Source organism: Cuculus canorus, chromosome 21 (genome assembly GCF_017976375.1).
Source record: "Cuculus canorus isolate bCucCan1 chromosome 21, bCucCan1.pri, whole genome shotgun sequence".
NCBI classification, from domain to species: domain Eukaryota; kingdom Metazoa; phylum Chordata; class Aves; order Cuculiformes; family Cuculidae; genus Cuculus; species Cuculus canorus.
The window spans coordinates 4,301,178-4,321,056 of record NC_071421.1 but is presented as its reverse complement, the minus strand read 5'-3'; the positions used below and the strand labels follow the sequence as shown (position 1 = coordinate 4,321,056).

At 48.1% G+C, this 19,879-nt stretch overlaps 3 protein-coding genes across 32 annotated transcripts in view; 1 reads left to right on the top strand and 2 right to left on the bottom strand.

The window, feature by feature from the left end:
• The window catches only part of SLC25A33 (solute carrier family 25 member 33), a 29,841-nt gene extending 20,474 nt beyond the window's left edge, over positions 1–9,367 (bottom strand). For 2 of the 4 annotated variants that reach the window (XR_008453229.1, XM_054085738.1), the window contains exons 1-2: positions 9,228–9,367; positions 8,952–9,051 (exon numbers count right to left, since the gene is read on the bottom strand). Coding sequence is in view for 3 of the 4 variants with exons in the window: in XM_054085738.1 (XP_053941713.1) it covers positions 8,952–9,051; positions 9,228–9,279 (152 nt within the window). In the remaining variant the exon portion in view is untranslated. Of the gene's footprint in view, positions 1–234; positions 344–4,816; positions 4,951–8,951; positions 9,052–9,227 lie in introns of those variants that run through there. The other 2 variants (XM_054085741.1, XM_054085740.1) reach the window with 2 other exon arrangements.
• MRPS16 (mitochondrial ribosomal protein S16) lies at positions 7,401–8,090 on the top strand. Its single transcript, XM_054085742.1, has 3 exons — positions 7,401–7,524; positions 7,604–7,864; positions 7,948–8,090. The coding sequence occupies exons 1-3, from the start codon at positions 7,512–7,514 to the stop codon at positions 8,034–8,036; spliced, it is 363 nt and encodes a 120-aa protein (XP_053941717.1). The 5' UTR covers positions 7,401–7,511; the 3' UTR covers positions 8,037–8,090.
• The window catches only part of SLC45A1 (solute carrier family 45 member 1), a 68,347-nt gene continuing 57,761 nt past the window's right edge, over positions 9,294–19,879 (bottom strand). For 20 of the 27 annotated variants that reach the window (XM_054085717.1, XM_054085715.1, XM_054085711.1 and 17 more), the window contains 9 exons: positions 19,204–19,616; positions 18,077–18,169; positions 17,386–17,610; positions 15,606–16,345; positions 14,978–15,131; positions 13,842–14,018; positions 12,945–13,150; positions 12,485–12,878; positions 10,654–10,790 (listed from right to left, as the gene is read on the bottom strand). In XM_054085717.1, the coding sequence (XP_053941692.1) occupies positions 12,597–12,878; positions 12,945–13,150; positions 13,842–14,018; positions 14,978–15,131; positions 15,606–16,345; positions 17,386–17,610; positions 18,077–18,169; positions 19,204–19,606 (2,280 nt within the window). In that variant the 5' untranslated portion in view covers positions 19,607–19,616 and the 3' untranslated portion in view covers positions 10,654–10,790; positions 12,485–12,596. Of the gene's footprint in view, positions 10,805–12,484; positions 12,879–12,944; positions 13,151–13,841; positions 14,019–14,977; positions 15,132–15,605; positions 16,346–17,385; positions 17,611–18,076; positions 18,170–19,203; positions 19,634–19,879 lie in introns of those variants that run through there. The other 7 variants (XM_054085710.1, XM_054085709.1, XM_054085733.1 and 4 more) reach the window with 7 other exon arrangements.

Below are 19,879 nucleotides of genomic sequence, written 5' to 3'. Positions count from 1 at the left end.
GCAGGTTTTATTTAATAGAGCCGGCTGCCAGGCCCGTGTCAGCCCGCTTATAGAGAGCGAGATGCCACAGCAGCCCACGCTGCCCTCGAGCCGCCCCGCGATCCCTCCCTGCCCCTTCCTGCTGGGAAGGGTCTGCGTTTTCTCCTGCTGTCTTCCTGGGAGCGGCTGCGGTGGGGGCGCAGCTCCCCCCGGAGGGATGCGGGCCCCTCGTTCTCCCGTTCGTCGCTCACTCACCCCCCGGCGAAGAGGTGCAGCAGCGTATTCTCCTGCGCCGCGCCCGCCATGCCGCCCGCCGCGCCCGCAGATGGGGCCGCGCGCCGCCGCCACGTGACCGGGGGTGCCGCGCGTGGCGTCACCGCGCACAGCCCCGCCCCCGGGGGAGGGAAGGCAAGGCGGGAAGGGAGAAGGAAGGGAAGAGGGAAGGGAGGAAGGAGAGAGCAGGGAAGAAGGGACGGAGAGGAGAGGAGAGGAGAGGAGAGGAGAGGAGAGGAGAGGAGAGGAGAGGAGAGGAGAGGAGAGGAGAGGAGAGGAGAGGAGAGGAGAGGAGAGGAGAGGAAGAAAGGGAGAAGGGAAGAAGGAAAGGGAGAGAGAGGGAGGGAAGGAAGGCAGGAAAGGGGAGGGAGGGAGATGGATAGAAGGAAGAGGGTGAAGGGAAGAAAGGAGGAAGTAAGGGAGAAGGGAGAGAAAGAAGGGAAAAAGGGGGAGAAGGGAAGAAGGAAGGAAGGGAGAAGGGAAGGAAGGGAAGGGCTGAGAGCAAGAAGATCAGAGAATCATAGACTCATTAGGTTGGAAAAGACCTTGGAGATCATCAAGGCCAACTGTACCTGTCCACTACTAAACTGTATCCCTGAGTACCTTATCTACCCAGCTTTTAAACACCTCTAGGAATGGTGATTCCACCACCTCCCTGGGCAGCCTCTGCCAGTGTCTGATGACCCTTTCTGTGAATAAATTGTTCCTAATGTCCAATCTGAACCTCCCCGGTGCAGTTTGAGGCCGTTCCCTCTCGTCCTAAGGCAGAAGACGGGTGGAAGGACCAGGAGCAAGGGAGAGTGGCCAGGTGGAAGGGCCAGGAGAGCAGGAAGGTGTCTGGGTGGAAGGGCCAGGAGGCTGGGAAGGTGGGCTTCTAGAGGGACAACATGTTGAATGCGAGGGTGGATGGGGTAGGCAGCTTATTTAAGCAAAAACAATATGAGAAGATGTGTGGATGCGTCAAACAGGCCAACGGCATGGACACACAGAAACAAATGAAAATCATGCTGTGCTGTAGCCTGTGTGTCTCTGGAGTGTCTTTCCTCCTTAGTCCCCAAGGATTCTAGAAATGTCAAGCTCTTGTTCATAGAAATGGCTGAAATATCTCAGTTATTTGACTATTCCAACAAAAAAAAAACTATCAAAAGTTCTGTTTACATAGTTGAATCCTGCAGCTTTCCTCCCATCTTTTGAATGCCCTAGGGGAAAACTCAGACATCTGCTCTGCCGGGCAAGTGATCCCCTAAGTGTTTCTGGGAGGTGGCTCAACAACGATCTTCAGAAGTATTTCAGTGACACGTAACATAAGGCTTTTAAAATTTACACTCCTCTAAAGTCAGTGGAAGAATTTTGGTCCAGTGCAAGTGATTTACACTCATCTGTAGGATAAATGCCATGAATTTATATGCTGTGGGTTAATTTCACATCCAGGACATTTGGGAATGTCTGGCTTTTAACATTAAAGTTAAAATCCTGAGGAAAACATTAAAATCTACAAAAAGACCCTAGATGTGCATATTTTCCATATATACAAGTTTTCTTTTCTCCTTGGCAACAGGCTTGAACAAACAGCCTCCTAGCTTAAATTCGGATCTGGACATGAACTTCACTCCTGCCTTATGGCACAAACTGAATTCCTAGTCCTAATACTGCTGGGCGCTGGAGTTTGAAATAGGGTGTGCATATTGTCAACTTTTAGATTGCAGCCTACTCAGAGGTAAAAAAATGGCTTAAGTGTTAAAACCAAGAGATGAAGGAACACCTGGGTCCACATTGGGGTTGGTGCTGTTTGGGTGTGCCTGTCTGGGAGCCTCAGTCTCCAAAGAACAGCCCTTCTAGGCCTTCCTCTTTCTTTTTGAGGTGACAGTGATGAACCCTAAGGTGCCACAACCAATGGTTGCCTCAAAGTCATGTTGTGCGGTGGCTGAAGAGTAATGAAATACTGAAGCAGAGTCAGTCTAGTGGACAAAGGTGATGAGATCCATGTCTACAGAGTTTGCTGAAACTAAGAAATGAATACAGCAGGAACTGCATATAGGATCTGAGGCAACGTTACAGCTCTGACCACCCTGGTCCTCATATATCCTGAGATCCTGAGGACCCCAAGTCATCATCACAATTCTATAAGGTTACTCTGTGTGATGACATAGAATATATACCAGAGATCCAGTCAGCAACGTGACTTGCTGTAATAGTTGTAAATCTATCAAGGATGCTGAGCCTGTCAAACAGTGAGTTAGAGAAGAGTTTTCTTTAAAGCATAATCCCAATGGATCACGCAAATGAATCCAAGAATAGCAAAATCCGGAGAGGAGATGACTCAATTGAGAGCTGGTAACATTGCAGGCTTATCAGAATGCTGATGACTATTAACATATCTCTTTTGTTTGCTCAAGGTATTGATTCACCTGCCATGTGATCTTTGGAGGCCACTTTATTTACAGTGCCTCTCACCAGCCAAAAAACCCACTGACCTTATTGCAATGACAAAAACTTCCAGGTTGGTATAAGCACTGAGAAAACACAACTATATCTAAAACACACCTGGTAACATCAATGCAACCAGAACCCTTTGCTAAGAGTTTCACCTTAACCCAGCAGTGGTACACAGGCACACTTCAAATAGGTCAGGACTCACATAAGCACACAAATACACACCATGAAAGCTGGACCAAATATTCTTGTTTACACAGACATATAAACTACAAATGCATAAAGACAATGCTACTCGCCTTTTGCATTCACACACACAGGTTCCTATCACACATGCATACACATAGTTTGACAGGGCTTGGCCAAGCATTTTCCCGCATGCTCCAAAAAAAAAAGCCCCACACACACATCAAACCCAGTTTTGAGTCCCAAAGCAGCCCTTCTCACAGTGTGCACAAACACAACCATTTGGGGAGAGATCTGCAGTGGCAGAAGGTTATTTCTAGCCTGCCAGCAAACTTAGGAAAACAGATCCTAGATCAAATGGTTTATACAGCCTGGGGAGGTGCCAGGCAGTCCTTTACAGTGTGGAAACAGGGAGCTTGACCTGAGTGACAGAAGAAAATCCGCTTCAAGCAGGGGCCTGAGGAAAGGAAGGAGAAATCTGCCTTCCTGGACAGCAGTGGATGGAGTGACTGTGACATGAGAGGAAGAAGCTGAGGTGTTAAGGTGTTAAAGTAGGAAAGGTCAGCTATTTTAGGGCCACAAATATGTGGGGGAAGCTGATCTTGACAGGATCTGACAGCCCAGAGTTGTACAAGCTGTATGAAAAACAATAGGAAAGTGCTATGGAAAGAAAGGAGAGAAGCAGCTGTGCCTTCTGGGCACAAAGAAGGAGGAAAAATCAGTTTAAGTGGAACATACAGGGTCCTTCAGAATGTGCACATGGGATAAGTGCCCTTTCCCTCAGCTTGTTTTTTTCTCTTGCTGTTTCTTTGCTCTTTCCCTGTGCACATTGAAGGGTTTCTTGCAGCTGTCAGTTGGTGACTGGGCAGAGAGCTTTTCTGCAAGGCAAAAAGCCAAGCTGGAGCAAGAGCAGCTGCCAGGGAGGAGGGAAGTGCAGGACCCTTGTCTTGGGTGTCAGCCCATACTGGGGTTGGGGTGTGCAGGAGGCGTAGGCTCAAGGCAGCCACTCATGAAACAGCTTCTCAGAAAACCCTCTGGAAAAGGGTTTCTAGGAGGGCTGCCCATGATCTGAGACCTGAGGAAGGATGTGTCCAGAGCTGCGTTGTTTTTAAACACAGCCATTTGGAGTCGGTTCACTGCCTAGCATGGCAGGGTTAGGTATGCAGGAGGGAGGTCACGTTACAATTCTCTACGTTAAAGCTGTAGGGCCCGATTTCCACTTTCTCTACTTCTACGTGGTCTGGGCTGAGGTAGGACAGATGAAAGTCAGCAAACGTTATACTGTTTACAACTCTGGTCTGATGTATGTTCTGCATCCTATGGTCCCATACAAAAGCAAAGACAGGCAGCAATAGAAGATAACCGTAAGGGAAGAATACAACCCAGCACCTGCCTGTGTGAGATTTACCAGTGCTGACATGACCTCTTTAAATACTTAACTCCTACAGAAGCACCTACACTCGCTTTATGCCCCCTGGTACTGCCAGCGAGACATGCAGCACCCACTGAAGTTTGGTGCTTGAGCTCTCCTAATCCACACAGAAGCAATTTAGGAGATGCCCGACTGTGGGCAGCAGAACTGACAGAGCTGACTCCACAGTGATGGTTATCTCCAGCCCAGCGTAGCAATTTAAATGTTTAATTTAACACATCACAGCAGCTAATGTAGGTTTCTTAGGCAATTACCAAGACTGCCTGCCTATGAATACTTTTCTGCTTAGTTCTCTATCTGCTGTAGGCTATGAGACCACATATCCAAATTATCCCTGCAAAGAACGTTTAGGAAAATGTTGCAAGCTATTGAGAGTTTATATAATATCAGTGAAGTAGCTGCAGGCTATTTATGAACAGCACTGCCTCTAAAGAACACTAATTAATGGGGGGGGAAGGCTACCATAGCGTAACATCGTACTGGTTGGAATTGATATTTTGATTAAAACTGTACCTTTTCACCTGATGGCTCATCTACCCCAAAGGCACTTCTGAAGGTGAAGCTCTCTCTGCAGAGCGCTCTGGTGCCAGTACATCTAGATGCGCAGAAAGGTGGGGGGGGGTTCAGCAGGCCATCATAATCAGCTTCTGAAAGATCACAGAATAGCTTAGTTTGGGTTGGAAGGGACCTTAATGATCATCTACCTCCAACCCCTAAAGATGACATACATTAAGGTGACAAAAGTGCTCTTCCATCACCAAATTTGACGTTATCCAGGGCCTTTGCTAGCTAGACAGCTGATCAACAGCTTATAGTTTTCCATTTTATTAAGTGATGCATTGTCCTGGGGAAATTTATTGTTTACCTGATTTACCATGGCCAGCAGCACAGTGGAAGCAGTATAAAACATCGATTTAATTGTCTTGCCAAGCTCTACCTCTCATTCCCCAGCAGAGAGCACTGTGAGAGCAGCGTTAGAAGCAGAGCCACGTTAGAGCGATGAGCAGTTGCGCTTTTAAGGTTTGATCTTTAACAGATCTTGCACATCTTCTGTAACTGCACCTCCAGGTTGCCTGCATATACCTATCATTCACCGTGGACACTTTGAACATACTGTTGTCTCGTGGCTCCTGTTTCTCCTCACAGAATACATCTCAAAGGGGAGATCAATTCTAAAAAGCTTGAGCATCACTGACTTTTTCTAAAGCCGTGGAAAACAAGGCCATTAGCATTGCTTCAGCCCCTCCCTTGTTTGAGCCAGACTACAAAAGCATTACTTGCTTCCTGACTATCATCACCTTCACCATCATTTTCCTCAGCCAAGTGGAACGAGGAGGTCTGTTTGCTTGTACCTGCTTGCCTCAACAGCTGGATGGACCGTCTGTGCGGTGAGTGCGCTGCCTCTTCTTCCCTATCATCATTTCCCAGTATCAATTTGGGAAAAGTATGGGCTGTCCAATCTCCCACACTGCTTCATATGGCCAGTAGAGTATTGACAGAAAGTTAATCTTCAGCCATCCATTGAATTAGACCTCTTGGGTAGAGTCATAGAATAGTTTGGGTTGGAAGGGATCTTAAAGATCATTCAGTTCCAACCCCTGCCACGGGCAGGGACACCTCCCACTGGCTCAGGCTGCCCAAGGCCCATCCAACCTGGCCTTAAACACCTCCAGGGATGGGGCAGCCACAGCTTCCCTGGGCAACCTGGGCCAGGGCATCATAGTGAAGGAATTCTTCCTTATGTCCAGTCTAACTCTGCCCCTCTCCAGTTTAATATCCACTCCCCCCTACTCCTATCCCCACAAGCCTTTATGAACAGCCCCTCTCCAGCTTTCCTGTAGCCCCTTCAGGTACTGGAAGGTCACTCTAAGGCGTCCTCGGAGCCTTCTCTTTTCGAGGCTGAACAACCCCAACTCTCTCAGCCTGTCCTCGTGTGGGAGGTGTTTCAGCCCTCAGATTATCCCTGTAGCCTCCTCTGGACCTGTTTCAACAGCTCCATCTTATGCTGAGTGTTCCAGAACTGCACAGAACACTCCAGATGAGGTCTCCACACCATCCCTCCCCGCCTCGGGGATCGGGTCTCTGCGAGCCGCGGCAGCAGCACCCACGGTGCCTGCGTGGCTCTGCATGGCCCGCAAACCGCGGTGGGAAAAAGGGGGAAGGAGCAGTATGGCGGCGGCCGCAAGACCCACTGCGCATGCGTTCCGTACAGCATGGCGGCGCCTGGAGGAGCCACTGCGCATGCGTGACGAGCGCTCCCGCCTCGTCCCGCCCCCTGGGCGCTCTGCTGGCAATAATTGGCTGCCGCGCTTTGAGCAACGTGCGGCCACTTAGCCAATGCGGTGGGAAATTGGAGTGGGAAAGGCGCGGCTTTTGAAAGCGGGGGGATCTTTAAATCCTGGCTGCAGTACCGCACTGCGGCCACAACGCGGCAGCCGCGAGCCAGCTCCCACCTCTCTACACCCTCCTTTCAGGCAGTTGTAGAGAGCAATAAGGTCTCCCCACAGCCTCCTCTTCTCCAGGCTAAACACCCCCAGGTCCCTCAGCCTCTCCTCGTAAGACTTGTTCTCCAGCCCCTCACCAGCTTCGTTGCTCTTCTCTGGACACACTCCAGAGCCTCAACATCCTTCTTGGAGTGAGGGGCCAGAACTGAACACAGGACTTGAGGTTTGGCCTCACCAGTGCCGAGTCCAGGGGCAGAATGACTTCCCTGGACCTGCTGGCCACGCCGTTTCTGATCCAAGCCAAGATGCCATTGGCCTTCTTGGCCACCTGGGCCACTGCTGGCTCATGGTCAGTCAACCAACACCCCCAGGTCCTTCTCCTCCGTGCAGCTCTCCAGCCACTCTTCCCCTGGTCTGTAGCTGCACAGGGCTGTTGTGCCCCAAGTGCAGGACCCGGCATTTGGCCTTGTTGATCCTCATGCCATCGGTCTCAGCCCAGCGTCCAGCCTGTTCAGATCCCTTTGGAGCCTCCCACCTTAGTGTTAAACTTGCAAAGGGTGCATTTGACCCCCTCATCCAGTTCATTGATAAACACATCGAACAGGAATGCGCCCTTTCAAGATGAAACTCACGGGACCATCAAACCCCCGACTCGCACCGCGCTGTGAGGACGCCCGTCCCCTACGCCATCTCTTCGCGCCTCCTGAGGCCACCCCCTCCACTGACGTCATCGCTCCGCGCCGCGAGGAGGCCCGGCCGCCGCCATGGTGCAGCTGGGTGAGTGGTAACGGCCGCGGCCCGCCCGGGGCGGCTCGGCCCGGCCCGGCCCTTGACCGCCTCGCCTGTCTCTTCGCAGGCAGCCGCCTCCTGAAGGGCTACCGCGGCGGGCACGTCGTTATCCGCTTCGCCCTCGGAGGCTGCACCAACCGCCCCTTCTATCGCCTCGTGGCGGCGCACAGCAGGCGGGCCCGCGACGGGAAGTACCTGGAGCAGCTCGGCTGCCTCGACCCGCTGCCCAACTCGCACGGCGAGAAGGTGGTGGGGCTCAACCTGGAGCGGCTGCGCTACTGGCTGGGCTGCGGCGCGCAGCTATCCCGGCCCGCCGAGAAGCTGTTGGGTAGGCCCGGGGCGGGCGGGGGCCCCGGGACGGCTCGGCCTGGCTCACCGCCTCTCGCTGGCTCACCCCCCCTCTCCCCGCAGGTCTGGCCGGGTTCCTGCCCCTCCACCCCATGACGGTGACCGGCGCCGAGAGGCTGCGGCAGCGAGCACAGCAGCCTTCTGCGCCCTGACAGAGGCTCCCGGCTGGCAGCCTGTCCTGCCGCATTAAAGAGTGATTTGCGTTCTCTGCGTTGTGCGTGTGCTGCTCTCTCCAGACTCGCCCTTGAGAAGTTTACTCTTGCTACCCCAGTTGGTGAAGCAAATATGAAAGGGGGAGGTCCTACTATAATGCAGGTATGGAACCGTTCCAGGAGGTGCATACGGCACATTGTTGGCTCTAGTGTATCGCCACCTGCTGCAACGGCATCGCTACTTTCAGCCTGGAGAAGAGAAGGCTCTGAGGAGATCTTAGAGTGACCTTCCAGTACCTGTAAGGGGACTACAAGAAAGCTGGGGAGGGGCTATTCATAAAGGCTTGTGGGGATAGGACCGGGGCAATGAGTATAAACTGGAGAGGGGCAGATTTAGACTGGACATTAGGAAGAATTTCTTCGCCGTGAAAGCAGTGAGATACTGCCCCACGTTGCCCAGGGAAGCTGTGGCTGCCCCATCCCTGGAGGGGTTCCAGGCCAGGTTGGTTGGGCCTTGGGCAGCCTGAGCCAGTGGGACGTGTCCCTGCCCATGGCAGGGGGTTGGCACTGGATGATCTTTAAGGTCCCTTCCAACCTGAACTATTCTGTGATTCTACTGCTGCCTTCCATTTGCCTGCTGCCCCTGTTAAGTGTATCGGACTCCTGGCTCCGATACACTGCAACAGGACAGACTGATGGTCCAGACAAACGCCGGGGGCTGCAGCTGTGTTCCTGTTCAGTTTCTTAGAGAACTAAAGAGAGGTTCTGGGCCTATTTGCTCATTTACACACAGGAGGGAAAGGTTTCAGCCTCGAGTGGAAGGCTTTGCATGAAGTGAGGCATGAGTCTTACTACTGCATCTCATATTTGACGCTATCCTGAGAAGCAAGAAACCCACTGAAGTATCTCTCCTACCTTAGATATACCTCTTGCTTTTGGGAGTTTCCTCTGCAAAGGTCAGGCAAAGACAAGCTTTCAGTTTTGCATTCCCATAAGGCTTGTAAGCGTAACCACCCTGACAGAGGAAAAATAGACAAAATGCTCTAAAAGGCCTGCTTGCTTTTAACAGAATTAAAATACTGAGAATGGGTGGGTTTATTTCTGCTTTCAGAATGAAAGATTAGATGATTATAAAACCACTCTTTGAATGGATGAGGCTGTGAAATGTGGTATTGTTTTTCTAACACCTACCCTTCTTCCATGAGTCGTCATGTCTTAACAAGAGGAAGTACAGAAAACTCATTTTGATAAATTAAACGGATGCTGGAGATCTCCCTTGGCATTTCCACTCCAGTAGACATAGAATTGTCAAGGTAGTTATTGTATTTAATGCAATCCATGGATGGTCTTATGGCAGTGGCATCTAAAAGTATCTTGCTAAGGCTGTCATCCAGTCTGAGGGAGGAAGAACAGATGTTGAGAAAGCCACTTTTTACCCAAAGACAAATTATTTTTCTAATAAAATAAAGTGTATTGCCTATAGCATACAAGATGAGTTGTCCAGACAACTCTTTTAAAATAGTTTGCAATATCGCTTTTCTTTTATCATACATACAGTCATGCAATTTTGTTTTATGTGATTCTTGAAAAGACTTAATTTTCTTTGTTCTAAGATACAGAAAAAAAATCCAAAATCGTTAGGTTGTATTTTTTTGAGAGACATGGTTACATCTAGCTTAATTACAAACATGAGACAACTGATGAGGTGCCTTCTCCATCCCTCTCCCCTTTTTCCCTACTTATGTCCTTGTGTTACAAATACATTTATGAACGTCCACAGATAATTGCCATCAAATAACCTTTAATGATAAGGCCTTACTCAAAATTAATCTCTAGGCACCGCTGAAGAACTTGAACTACAGCACAGCATAAAATCACTCTCCTGCCCAAACTCATGCATCTAAACAGCAGCTCACAGATTTAGACAGAATTAAAAGTGTTTGGATTCCAAAAGATAAACAACATTTTGCGACTCACAACAGTTGACTGTCTATACTAATAATTTTTGTAGAACACAATGTATGACAAAGGAAGCAATGCCTTTTTTTGATGTTCTTTCTGTTGATTTGGTGCAGTTTCCAACTCTGCATGATGGTGGCAGGCTCTTTTTTTTTTTTCCAGAGACCACCAGTATTGCTCAAAGCCAGAAATTGCGACAGGGTGACTTAAAAATACTATGTATTTTTACAGAAATACATATGCAAATAAGATCTGTATCATGTAAACCAGAAAATGTAATATATGTTGTATTGGGCAATGCATATGGGCATAGCAATAATTTTACAACTATATAAATGTATTTCGTAATTTTATTTACAGATGGAAGCAGAGACAAACATTACTATCAAATGCATTGATTGCATCAATTCAGTGACTCTTTTGAAGATCCTCACTAGCAATTAAATGATCTGCAACTTCAGCTACCTAAAAAGGGAAATTACTTATGATCCATTTTGTGCAATAATGACGGATACAAAGCTCAAGATAAAACATATTAAGACCTAGTATCGCATTAGCTAGTGGGATTAAAAAAACCCCCACATTTTTGAGTTTACAAGTTCAGTAAGATAGGAAAAGAAAGTAGGGTTACACAGCGGAACAAGAAATGAAAAGTTCTCTAAAGTCAAGTCTTAAGTCAGAATTGTTAGAAATACCAGCTGTACGGTTTGTCGTGCTATTTTGACCCACCTTCATTGTGAATGATCTTGGAGACAGCTGTCCCATATTCAGAGAAATGTCACGTCACAGATATTCCTGCAGATATGACACTACGTAAGCCCAAATAAAGAAAAATATTAATAGACCCACCAATCCAGCAGTCCTTTACCTTTTAGTGCTTGACTTCATAACTTCAGTAGTGTTCCTCTATTTAAGTTAATACCGAGTAACGTGAAACCTAGCTCTCAAATTTCAAAGAAAAGTAATACTAGGGGACAGATGATAAAAATGAGATGTTCTTACAAGTTGTGCATTATGTTTTCAGCACTGGAGTAGGGTAAGCCACAACAGCTAAAGATTACACAAGTTACTTCATCTTAGCATCACAGATCAAGCATCAGAATAAACTCAGGTGAACGGTCAAGTACAACTCATTTAAAAGGAGTGATCCTCCACAGAAGACCCTTCTTCTGAACCTAGAGACCAGGTGAGCAAATATAACCTCTCCAGAGAGCCGTGCACAGCACAGATGAACACTAAAATGCCCATCAGCCTTGGTAAACCTCAGCTGCCTACCCAAGCACAGAGGCAGGCTGACAGGAATACTAGAAACAGTTTTATTTCCATTTTCATCCTTGCTCTCCTGGCTTAAAAGGCTCCTGGGCTTAACTGGAACATGTATGAGATCTCAAACTTGTACCGCCCTCCAAAATCAGAATAGTTATGAATTCTTACAGGTAATTAAACCAAAAGCCCCTTTACACTACTTTCAATGAGATAGGGAAGATGCAGCTCTAGTTGACAAGTACTTAATCACTGACCCCCATGCAAATTTGAAAATGTCACAAGGTGCAACTGTACGAAGAACAAGGATGAAGCGCTCCAGGCTTTCACACAAATGATTTTTCTTATACTCTCGGTTTAACTTTGAGAGTAGGCTTCTAGCCAAGAGAAACTGATGCAAAAAGACCTTTCGCCCCAAAGTCGAGTTAGGGACAACTGCCCATCCTCCTGCTAAGCCATCACAAGCCCTTGTAGGCTTAGTTAAAAGTCTAGTGTGGAAAGAAATGCGCACAAATTGGCAACCATCACTATGGACCACAGCCAGACCCTACAGAGCAGGGTTTGGGAACCAGACCGCTGCGGTTTCACCCCACAGTGGCTTCTTGGAGCGGTTCTGCTGGTGGGTGCTCTGTGCACACTCAGCGGCCCAGCCACGTGACAGAATACTCACACCACCTAAGCAAGACCAGTCACTCAGCCTTTCCAAAGTTTTGAAAAGCATCCTCCAGGGTCAGGCCTACCATGGGCAACACCAGGACTCAGAGATTGGACTCGCCAGTCCTTGCGGGAGTCACCGCTGCTCTTGGCGACCGAGGACCAGGCCTCTCTGCCTGGCAGTGAGATGGCACTTTCCGCCTACAAAGCTGGTGGAGCACCATGGCCCCCAGCGCTTCCACAGTGGTCACGCTCACAGTGACACGTGCAGCCCTGCAGCTTGCTGCTGCTCCCGAGAGATCATGGTTGCCCTGCCCAGGTACCCGATGTCTGGGTCCCCCGCCTCAGGCCAGATAAAACTGCTAGTTCCCCTGGGAAAGACGGCAGCACGTGGCAGCTGGAGGGAATGGCCCCATGCTGACACCACTCCTGCTTTTTGCTGTGGCCCCAAGGGCACAGGCAGGCCTTTGCCACCTCAGCGCAAGGATGAGCGGTGCCAGGCACTGCCGACTCGCTCCTTGCCCTCCTGTAGGCAGAGGAAAGATCGGCAAAGCCAGCACAGAGCTTCTCACCATTTGCCATGTCCACTGCTGCCATCCCAGGGGTGCAGGAGCCCACCTTTCCGCAATGGGGAGGCCGAGGATGACACAATGAAGCAGCGGAAGCTGTGCTGGCTTATTCAATTTATTCGTTCCGCGCACGGGACAAGAGTGGACGCTGCTCCTCAGCGGGTGGCAGCTCCTCGGTGGGTGGCGACTCATAGGTAACACAGAGAGAGGAGAAGAGACAACCCAGGAAGGACACCAGGCTGGCGAAGTACATGGCACCACTGGCGCTGCCTACAGCCGCTGTCAGCGGCCCCATGGTCAGGGCCACAAGGATCTGCGCCAGGAAGTACTGACAGCTCAGCAGGGAAATGTCAACACCCATCCCACGCCGTGTGCCCTCCGCCTGTGAGCCTACAAACTGTGGAGGACACAAAGTAAGGAGGTGCTGTGAATACCTCTCTCCCCTCCCCATGTTGGGGCTCACCTCACGGCTCTGGTAGTAGTCGCAGAGCAGGGAGTAGGGCAGTGTACAGAGCGTGGCGAAGAGGATGCCGTACGTAGCACACAGTGACAGCACCACATAGATGTTTCTGGAGAGTGTGGCCAGCCCTGTGCCCAGCCCGAAGGCCAAATATGCCACGAAGTACAGTGTCCGCGTGCTGAACCGCTCCTCCAGCTTCTCCAGTGCAGCTGCAAGACAATGGCATGGCATTTGGGGTGAACTGTGGCCCTCCCTGCTGCTAGCAAGTCAGTGGACTTGAGGGTTGCACCTATGGGCCCTGCAGCTGAGCTGCTAGGCAGCGACATCTCAGCAACAACCGTTACACCTTTGAGTAACCGGTGGCTTGCACGTGAGTGCCACGGATGGCTTTCAAACCCGGTGCCATCATACAGCCTTGCTGCCCTACCTGTGTGGAGGGCAAAGCAGAGCTGAAGCTTGGCAGTGTCCGTCCCCAAGGGATAAATGGGAACTGTGGGGGGGGCAGAGAGCGGACACGACACACACAGCAAGGTGCTGAGGCAGCGCTTGACACTGGGCACTCCGCTGGGGGCACAGGGCCAGAGTGCTGCTGCACCAGAACTGCGCCTATGAGGGCTGTGTTTATTTCTGGATTCCATATACATTGAAAACGCCACTTGTGAGAGGTATTATATACCAACAGAGATGTGTTTTCACTGGGCTGCTGACTTCATTTGCTGTCAGAGTGGGCCGAGCTATCTAGCAGAGATAGCGCAGTGAAAAAGAACACTGCGCTGCAGCACTCATGCCACGTGGCAGGCTACGTGCAACATAAATGCCGGACTACTTGTTGCAGAAATGCCGCTTAGGAGGCGGGTGCACCTTTCTCAGGGCAGTGGCTAAGACGGCTGTAAGAAGTACCTGAATAGAAAGCAGCACTGAATGCATAGATGCACATTCCCCAGCAGCCCATGGTGACCCCAGCGTTGTACTTCTGATACTCATCTGAGTTGTGAGGTGCTTTCGGATTCCCTTGAAACACTACTTCTCCCACGAAGTCGGTATAGAAAAGTAACATCCCCTCAAATGAAAGCCATCCTGAAAGAAGACAGAAGTAACCTATTAGGGTTACTTAGCCCCATTTATCTGAGGATGCTGTTCCCCATGCATTATGCTACAACATTGATGAAAGACATTCAGGGTTTTGAAGACCAAGATTTATCCTTTGAATTCCTAAGCGGAATCCTAGAGGCTGACTGCAGTCCACAAAATATGGGCTTAGCAAGACAGAAAAATAGGTTACAGCAGTCTGAGCCTCCTTGGGGACACAACGCTTGGTTTCACAGAGCGGTTCATCACACAGCCATTTCAGGTTGCTGTTGTCCTCCCACTTAGAACTGAAAGGAGAGGAGCGCTTCTTACAGTTGCAGCCTCTAGAGCGTCTATGACATAGCACCTACTCACAACCAGCGTCAGGGCCACTGATGCAAGTCACCTCTTAACTCCTTTCACAGTTAATGTTGCCTGTTACCTGCTGTCCAATTTTGTGTAAACTGGATTGCTTACAAGCCCTTCCTAACCATCAGTCACACACTGGTAAGAGTAAAGGTGACAGTGCACTGACTATGGGATGCTCCAGTAGTGCCACATTCCGTACCTCCCTCACAACCTGTCCTGGGACCCATACACACCCGCTGTCAAAGGGAGGAAAGTGATCACCCATCTTGGGTGTAAGCAGGAAAAAACAATTAATCTTGTCTTTCTGCTCTGTCACATTTCTCATCCCAGTGTAAACATTCTATTTAACAAATATGCTAACTTAGGCTGGTGTGATACCCTTTCTAGGAATGTAAGTTTTACTGTTTTGTTGGGTTTTTTTCTCCTTTCTCAGTGTTCTAAGAAACTAAATACCAGAAAGTACCTTATTGGTGAGTACACACAGAACTAATAATGCCCTCTCTAGTCAGCAGCCATTGCAGCAATAGATAAAATATTTTAAAACATTCATCCAAGGTAGGCTACTTCACAGTGAAAGCAAGACAGCACTCTCTGAATACCTAGGAAGTGGTTGATGCAGAGGTTACGAAGAGCCTTGGGCATATGGCAGATGGTTGAACAAAGAAGTTTCACGGAGAGCGGTTGCTCTGAGGTCTCGCCTGATCCATCCAGCTCACTCTCATACTTAATACCATTCAGCAAGATATTAGCAACCTGCACCATAAGAAGTCCCAGGTCAACAAAGACAGTAAGAGAAAAAAAGCCAAACATCCTTTGAGTGAACCTATGCAATATTGCACACCTATCTGATCATCTGAAAGTTAAACTCTACTGCTGCAATATGTTGACTCGGAGATTAAGAACAGTATATTCAGCTAAACTGTAAATTCAGCCTTGGAACAAGTGTTAAATGGCAGCACTGCGCTGCAGCTTGCAGTAAACTTGTAATAGTGCTCTTCACATCTTAACAAAGGCAGCTGACAGGCTGCCAGTCATAATTCACACCCTACCCACTATTTTTACCGATTGAGCCATAGCAGGTATGCCATTACCATAATGACTTTTATGAGCAAACTGTCACAAGCAGTCTTTAACGATGAATTTGTGCACCACACATTTGAAACTACATGCGGAGATTAAAGGAAAGCTAAGGTTCACACGGCCATACCATTCATTTTCTGCCCTTACCTGTTGGCTGAAGGTTACATTTCTTCTTCTGCTATTTTCTGGACAGTGTCCTGTTACAATATCTGGAATGGCCAAGGTCTGAGGTCTTTTCAGGATCCCCGATGACCGTGGCTTTATCGCATCCAGGGAGCCCACCCTCAGCACCTCGCCATCAGGCCCTGGCGTTACGCTGCTCTCCCCTTGCTCCAGAACTCCATTTTCTCCTTGGTAACAGCCATCAGGCACCCGAGGAAAGCTGACACTCACAGACTGCCTGGGCAAGCTAGCTGGAAGTGCTAAGTAATGATTGTGCCCGCCTGTAAAACAGTCTATAAGCACACTGTCAATATTTGAAGTCCCAAATGATGATGCAAACTCATTAATTCCCGTCAAGGAATCGTCTCTGCTGACAAAACTGCCGTATTTGGGCGTGAGTGGGCTGAGGGGGGAAACAGGACTCGTAAAACTTGCATATAAGTGAGCTGAGTTATGAGAAGCAAAGTTTTCATTTACACCCTCCTCAAACAATAGAGGTGGAGAAGGAGGAAGAGGAAGACTTGGGCTCTTCATCACCTTTTTCTTCCTGCTAAAGGACCTTAAGGGTCTTTCTGGAATGCTAATTAGAGTCAGCACAGTAGCGATAGTCAGTATAACTGAGGTGAAGATATAGATGACGCGAAGTTGCCCTCCCACAGCTTTTCCAAAACCGGTTTTATCCCAGTGTATTCCTCCAACAACATAACCAAAGCCACCTCCAAGACCTGGTGGAAAAACAGAGCCGAGATTATCTTCCGTAGCCAATCCTGGAAGTCAGTCACAGCACAGCACTGTTTGTCCGATGGTTTGTGAATAGGATCCGATGTATTACTTCTGTTTTACTACTCAACTCCTTTTCAATTCAAACACAGTAATAAACACAGTTATCGGCACCACAAGGACTATCTGGATGTACAAACACGGTACAGAAAGAGGGAGAAGGTCAGTGCTGTAAAAGTAATAATACAAATAATTAAAAAATGGTAGTTCATTCTTTGCCAAGAACAAACCACTTTACCTTCAGCTATTTCAGTCCGTAAAACAGAAGTGTCCACCAGCCTCGTGGCAAGGCTCTGCAATCAGTCAGCTAAGACTGTTTCCCTGAAAGCAAGTGAAAATCCATTTTCCTCACTCAGTTAGAGGAACGCAGATCTAACTGCGTCCAAGACAGACTGAATTATCTCAGAAGCGCAGTAAGCTCATTACTCAGCAACGTGTTGACAGCATACAGAACTGCACTGCGTTACTACCTACGAACAGGAAAATTCTGAGGGCATCAGATACCTCTGACTTCACTCACACAATGAAAGACTTATGACACAACCCTTTCTTCCTTACAAACAAATTCAAAATCACAAAATAGTCTCCTGATGGAGAGGAAAACCAGACTAGGTATAGCAACTGAATATGACAGCGCCCACTGGGCACTTTTTCTTCCGACAGAGCGACTGAAAAAGGCATTTTCCACACCTGCAGGAAGCTGAACCTCCTCCCTCAAGGGATAATTCTGTTTCTGTAGGTGTTACAAATGACACGAGGGACCTTCAGATGAACAACTCAGGACTGCATCTCATTTGACTTTTCATAGTTACAAATGCCTTTTGCAGTAAGCAGAAGTTTGGTTTTGAAGTTAAGTAGGGCTACCCCTCCAGGTATTCAGTTATGATGCTTATACAGAAAAAGACCAGTGATTTCACTCTGCTTTCTCACAGCACGGATGTTTACTAAGGGTTCATGTCACCCAAGAAGCACCAAGAATACACACCTGCTAACAAAGCGTGGATGTTGAGGCCTCTGTCTTGATCCACTGGGCTGCACACATCCATCATGTAGGCATGACTGGGATTGTCTGCTGAATCTGCACTGAAGTCCATGAGGACAACACCACAGACCGTAAGAATGATACCCCACTTGTGATTATTCGCAGTGTCAGACAAGGCACTCCCTATATCTTTGCCATTCAGCATAAGTGAGAGCCCAAGCAATGCTCCTGAGAATAAAACCAAATAAAAAATGAATTGACTGCTCATAAGCAAACCACCCTGCATCGCTCCATGCTCTAAAAGAATCGTACTATCTGCACAGCCTTGTGGCAAGCACTATTGCTCTTGTTCAGATCATTATGGCCTGGGGAATGAGCATGGCTTATAGGATACGCATAATCCTTTCCCACTGTTCAAGCTTACAAATGTCTGGAGTTGTTTTTAGCCAAAGAAAAACATTCTTGACGCTGAAAAACATCATCTTTTCAGACTTTGACAAGGAAAGCTGTTATGTGTGGATCTCCAGCTGTCAAGCATCACCTCGGTGCCACTCACCACCTTCTTTAGACCTACAATACCCATCGTTATGAGAGGCATTTTGTTCAGCCTAGTGCCACAGCAGATGTCACAGAAGACAGATGCACAACGTTTCTACCTTACAAACGTTATGCCCATTGTTTCTAAAATACATACCTACTGCTAAGACCAGAATGAAAGGTCTTCTCCTCCCGAATCTTGATGTACATCTGTCACTCCAGGCGCCCAGCAAAGGCTGTAGCAAGAACCCTAGAAAAAGGAATCAAAAAGAAATAGAATTTTTCAGCAAGAATGTTTCACAGGGGAGTTGTTAAAAATAGGTAGCTCAAAAGGCAGTTAAAGGCAAGACAAGATGGCACAGTCATAACTCCGGTGATAACCGGTCACCTAGGTGCACACACAGTGTACTCCCTGGCATTTCCCAGGTCAGGAACTGAATAACCTAATGTGCTGCTACTCACTGTCAAGGCAGTTCACTCTCCATCATTAATACAGCAGACTTTGACATCAGATGAAGAGTTAGAGTTCAACAGTTTCATGTTCTAAAGGACTCTGCTCCTTACGAGCTATTTAATCTACTCTACATTAGGTGGGAGATCCCCCGCAGAATTAGCTTGGAAGATAGCAGGAAGCAAGCATGTAAGTTGGAAAGGTGGTGTCAGCCTGAGAGCAAGGGCCCTATCTACACTCTCTTCTTCTGAAGCACATCCTGCGAGTACAAGAACAGGCAAAATGAAGTTTCTAAGTGGTAATAGCCCATCCTATGTTTCTTCCCATAGAAATGGATATGTCCTCAGCCCTGCCTCCATGCTAAGGCAAGTAATCCAATGACTTTAACAGCACGGGTCAATGGTCTTTCGTTATTGGCACACCTCGTTTGTTTCAGAAAATTAAACAGGAGAAAGCAATCCCACTCTGCTTTTTCACACAACCTTCGGAACTGTCTCCATATGCTATTTTTCATAGGGACATACAGGGATACACTGATCCTCTTTTGCTAGCTTTTAAATATAGGAACGGAGCAACCAGAGCTTATCCTCACACAATACGTTAAGAAGTTGAGAAGTCATTAAAAGAACAGACCTTTTGACCACACTGGGCCCATTCCAGCCAAGACACAGCAAGAATTATTCTCCATTTGGTTGTATAAAATTAGGGCTAGCGCTACTTCTTAATTTCAAAAGCACATAGAATATACTTGTGAACAGTTGAGGTAGAGAAAACAAAAACATATAACCCCTGCATAGGGTTAAAAAACAAGAGAGACCATAAAGGAAAGTTACCTAATATAGGGCTGATGAACCAAACCATTCCATACAGCTGGTCGGGAAGCCCCATCTGAAGCAGCACAGGAGTAACATAGGCTGTTTCCATGGCATAGCTGAACTCAAGCCCAAAGAGAATGCACCCATTAAACAGAAGTTCAAGGAAAGACCTCTGAGGCTGGAGATCCCCGAAGTCAATCAAATCAATAGGACACGGAGTATTTGGCGGTGGTGGTGGTGAAGGGCGGATATGTTTTCTCCTTTTTGGATGTCTCTTGAAGTTGTTGGCCCGATGACTTATGTGCCGCGTGACCGATCCAGAATAGCCTGGAACTTGTGACCTCCAGATTTCCTGAGAAGCCATGCTGGACAAGAGTGCAGCATCACTGATGGGAGTTGTTGCAGATGGTGGAATCATCATGGGGAGGTGTCTGGAAGAAAAATAGCTCAGAATAAAGTGGTTGATTAAGAAAAACTTTGCTTAATTTCATTCACTGAAGTTCAAGCCATTTCTCAACATTTCACATACTGAGTACAGCGTTCATATTGACGTACAACCTTTTCTCTCCATCTCTTGACATGAGGCATACACATTTGATGGGTGCATCTCCTCTTTCTGTGCACAATGAGACACCAGAGATCCTATCTCAATTACCGGAACATCACCTACTATCATTGAGGATTAAGACTGAAA

What these genes read in the sequence shown, in the direction of transcription:
- MRPS16 (XM_054085742.1), top strand. An exon ending in GCCCGCCGAGAAGCTGTTGG is followed by an intron (nt 7,865 to 7,947) that starts GTAGGCCCGGGG and finishes CTCTCCCCGCAG; the next exon opens with GTCTGGCCGGGTTCCTGCCC.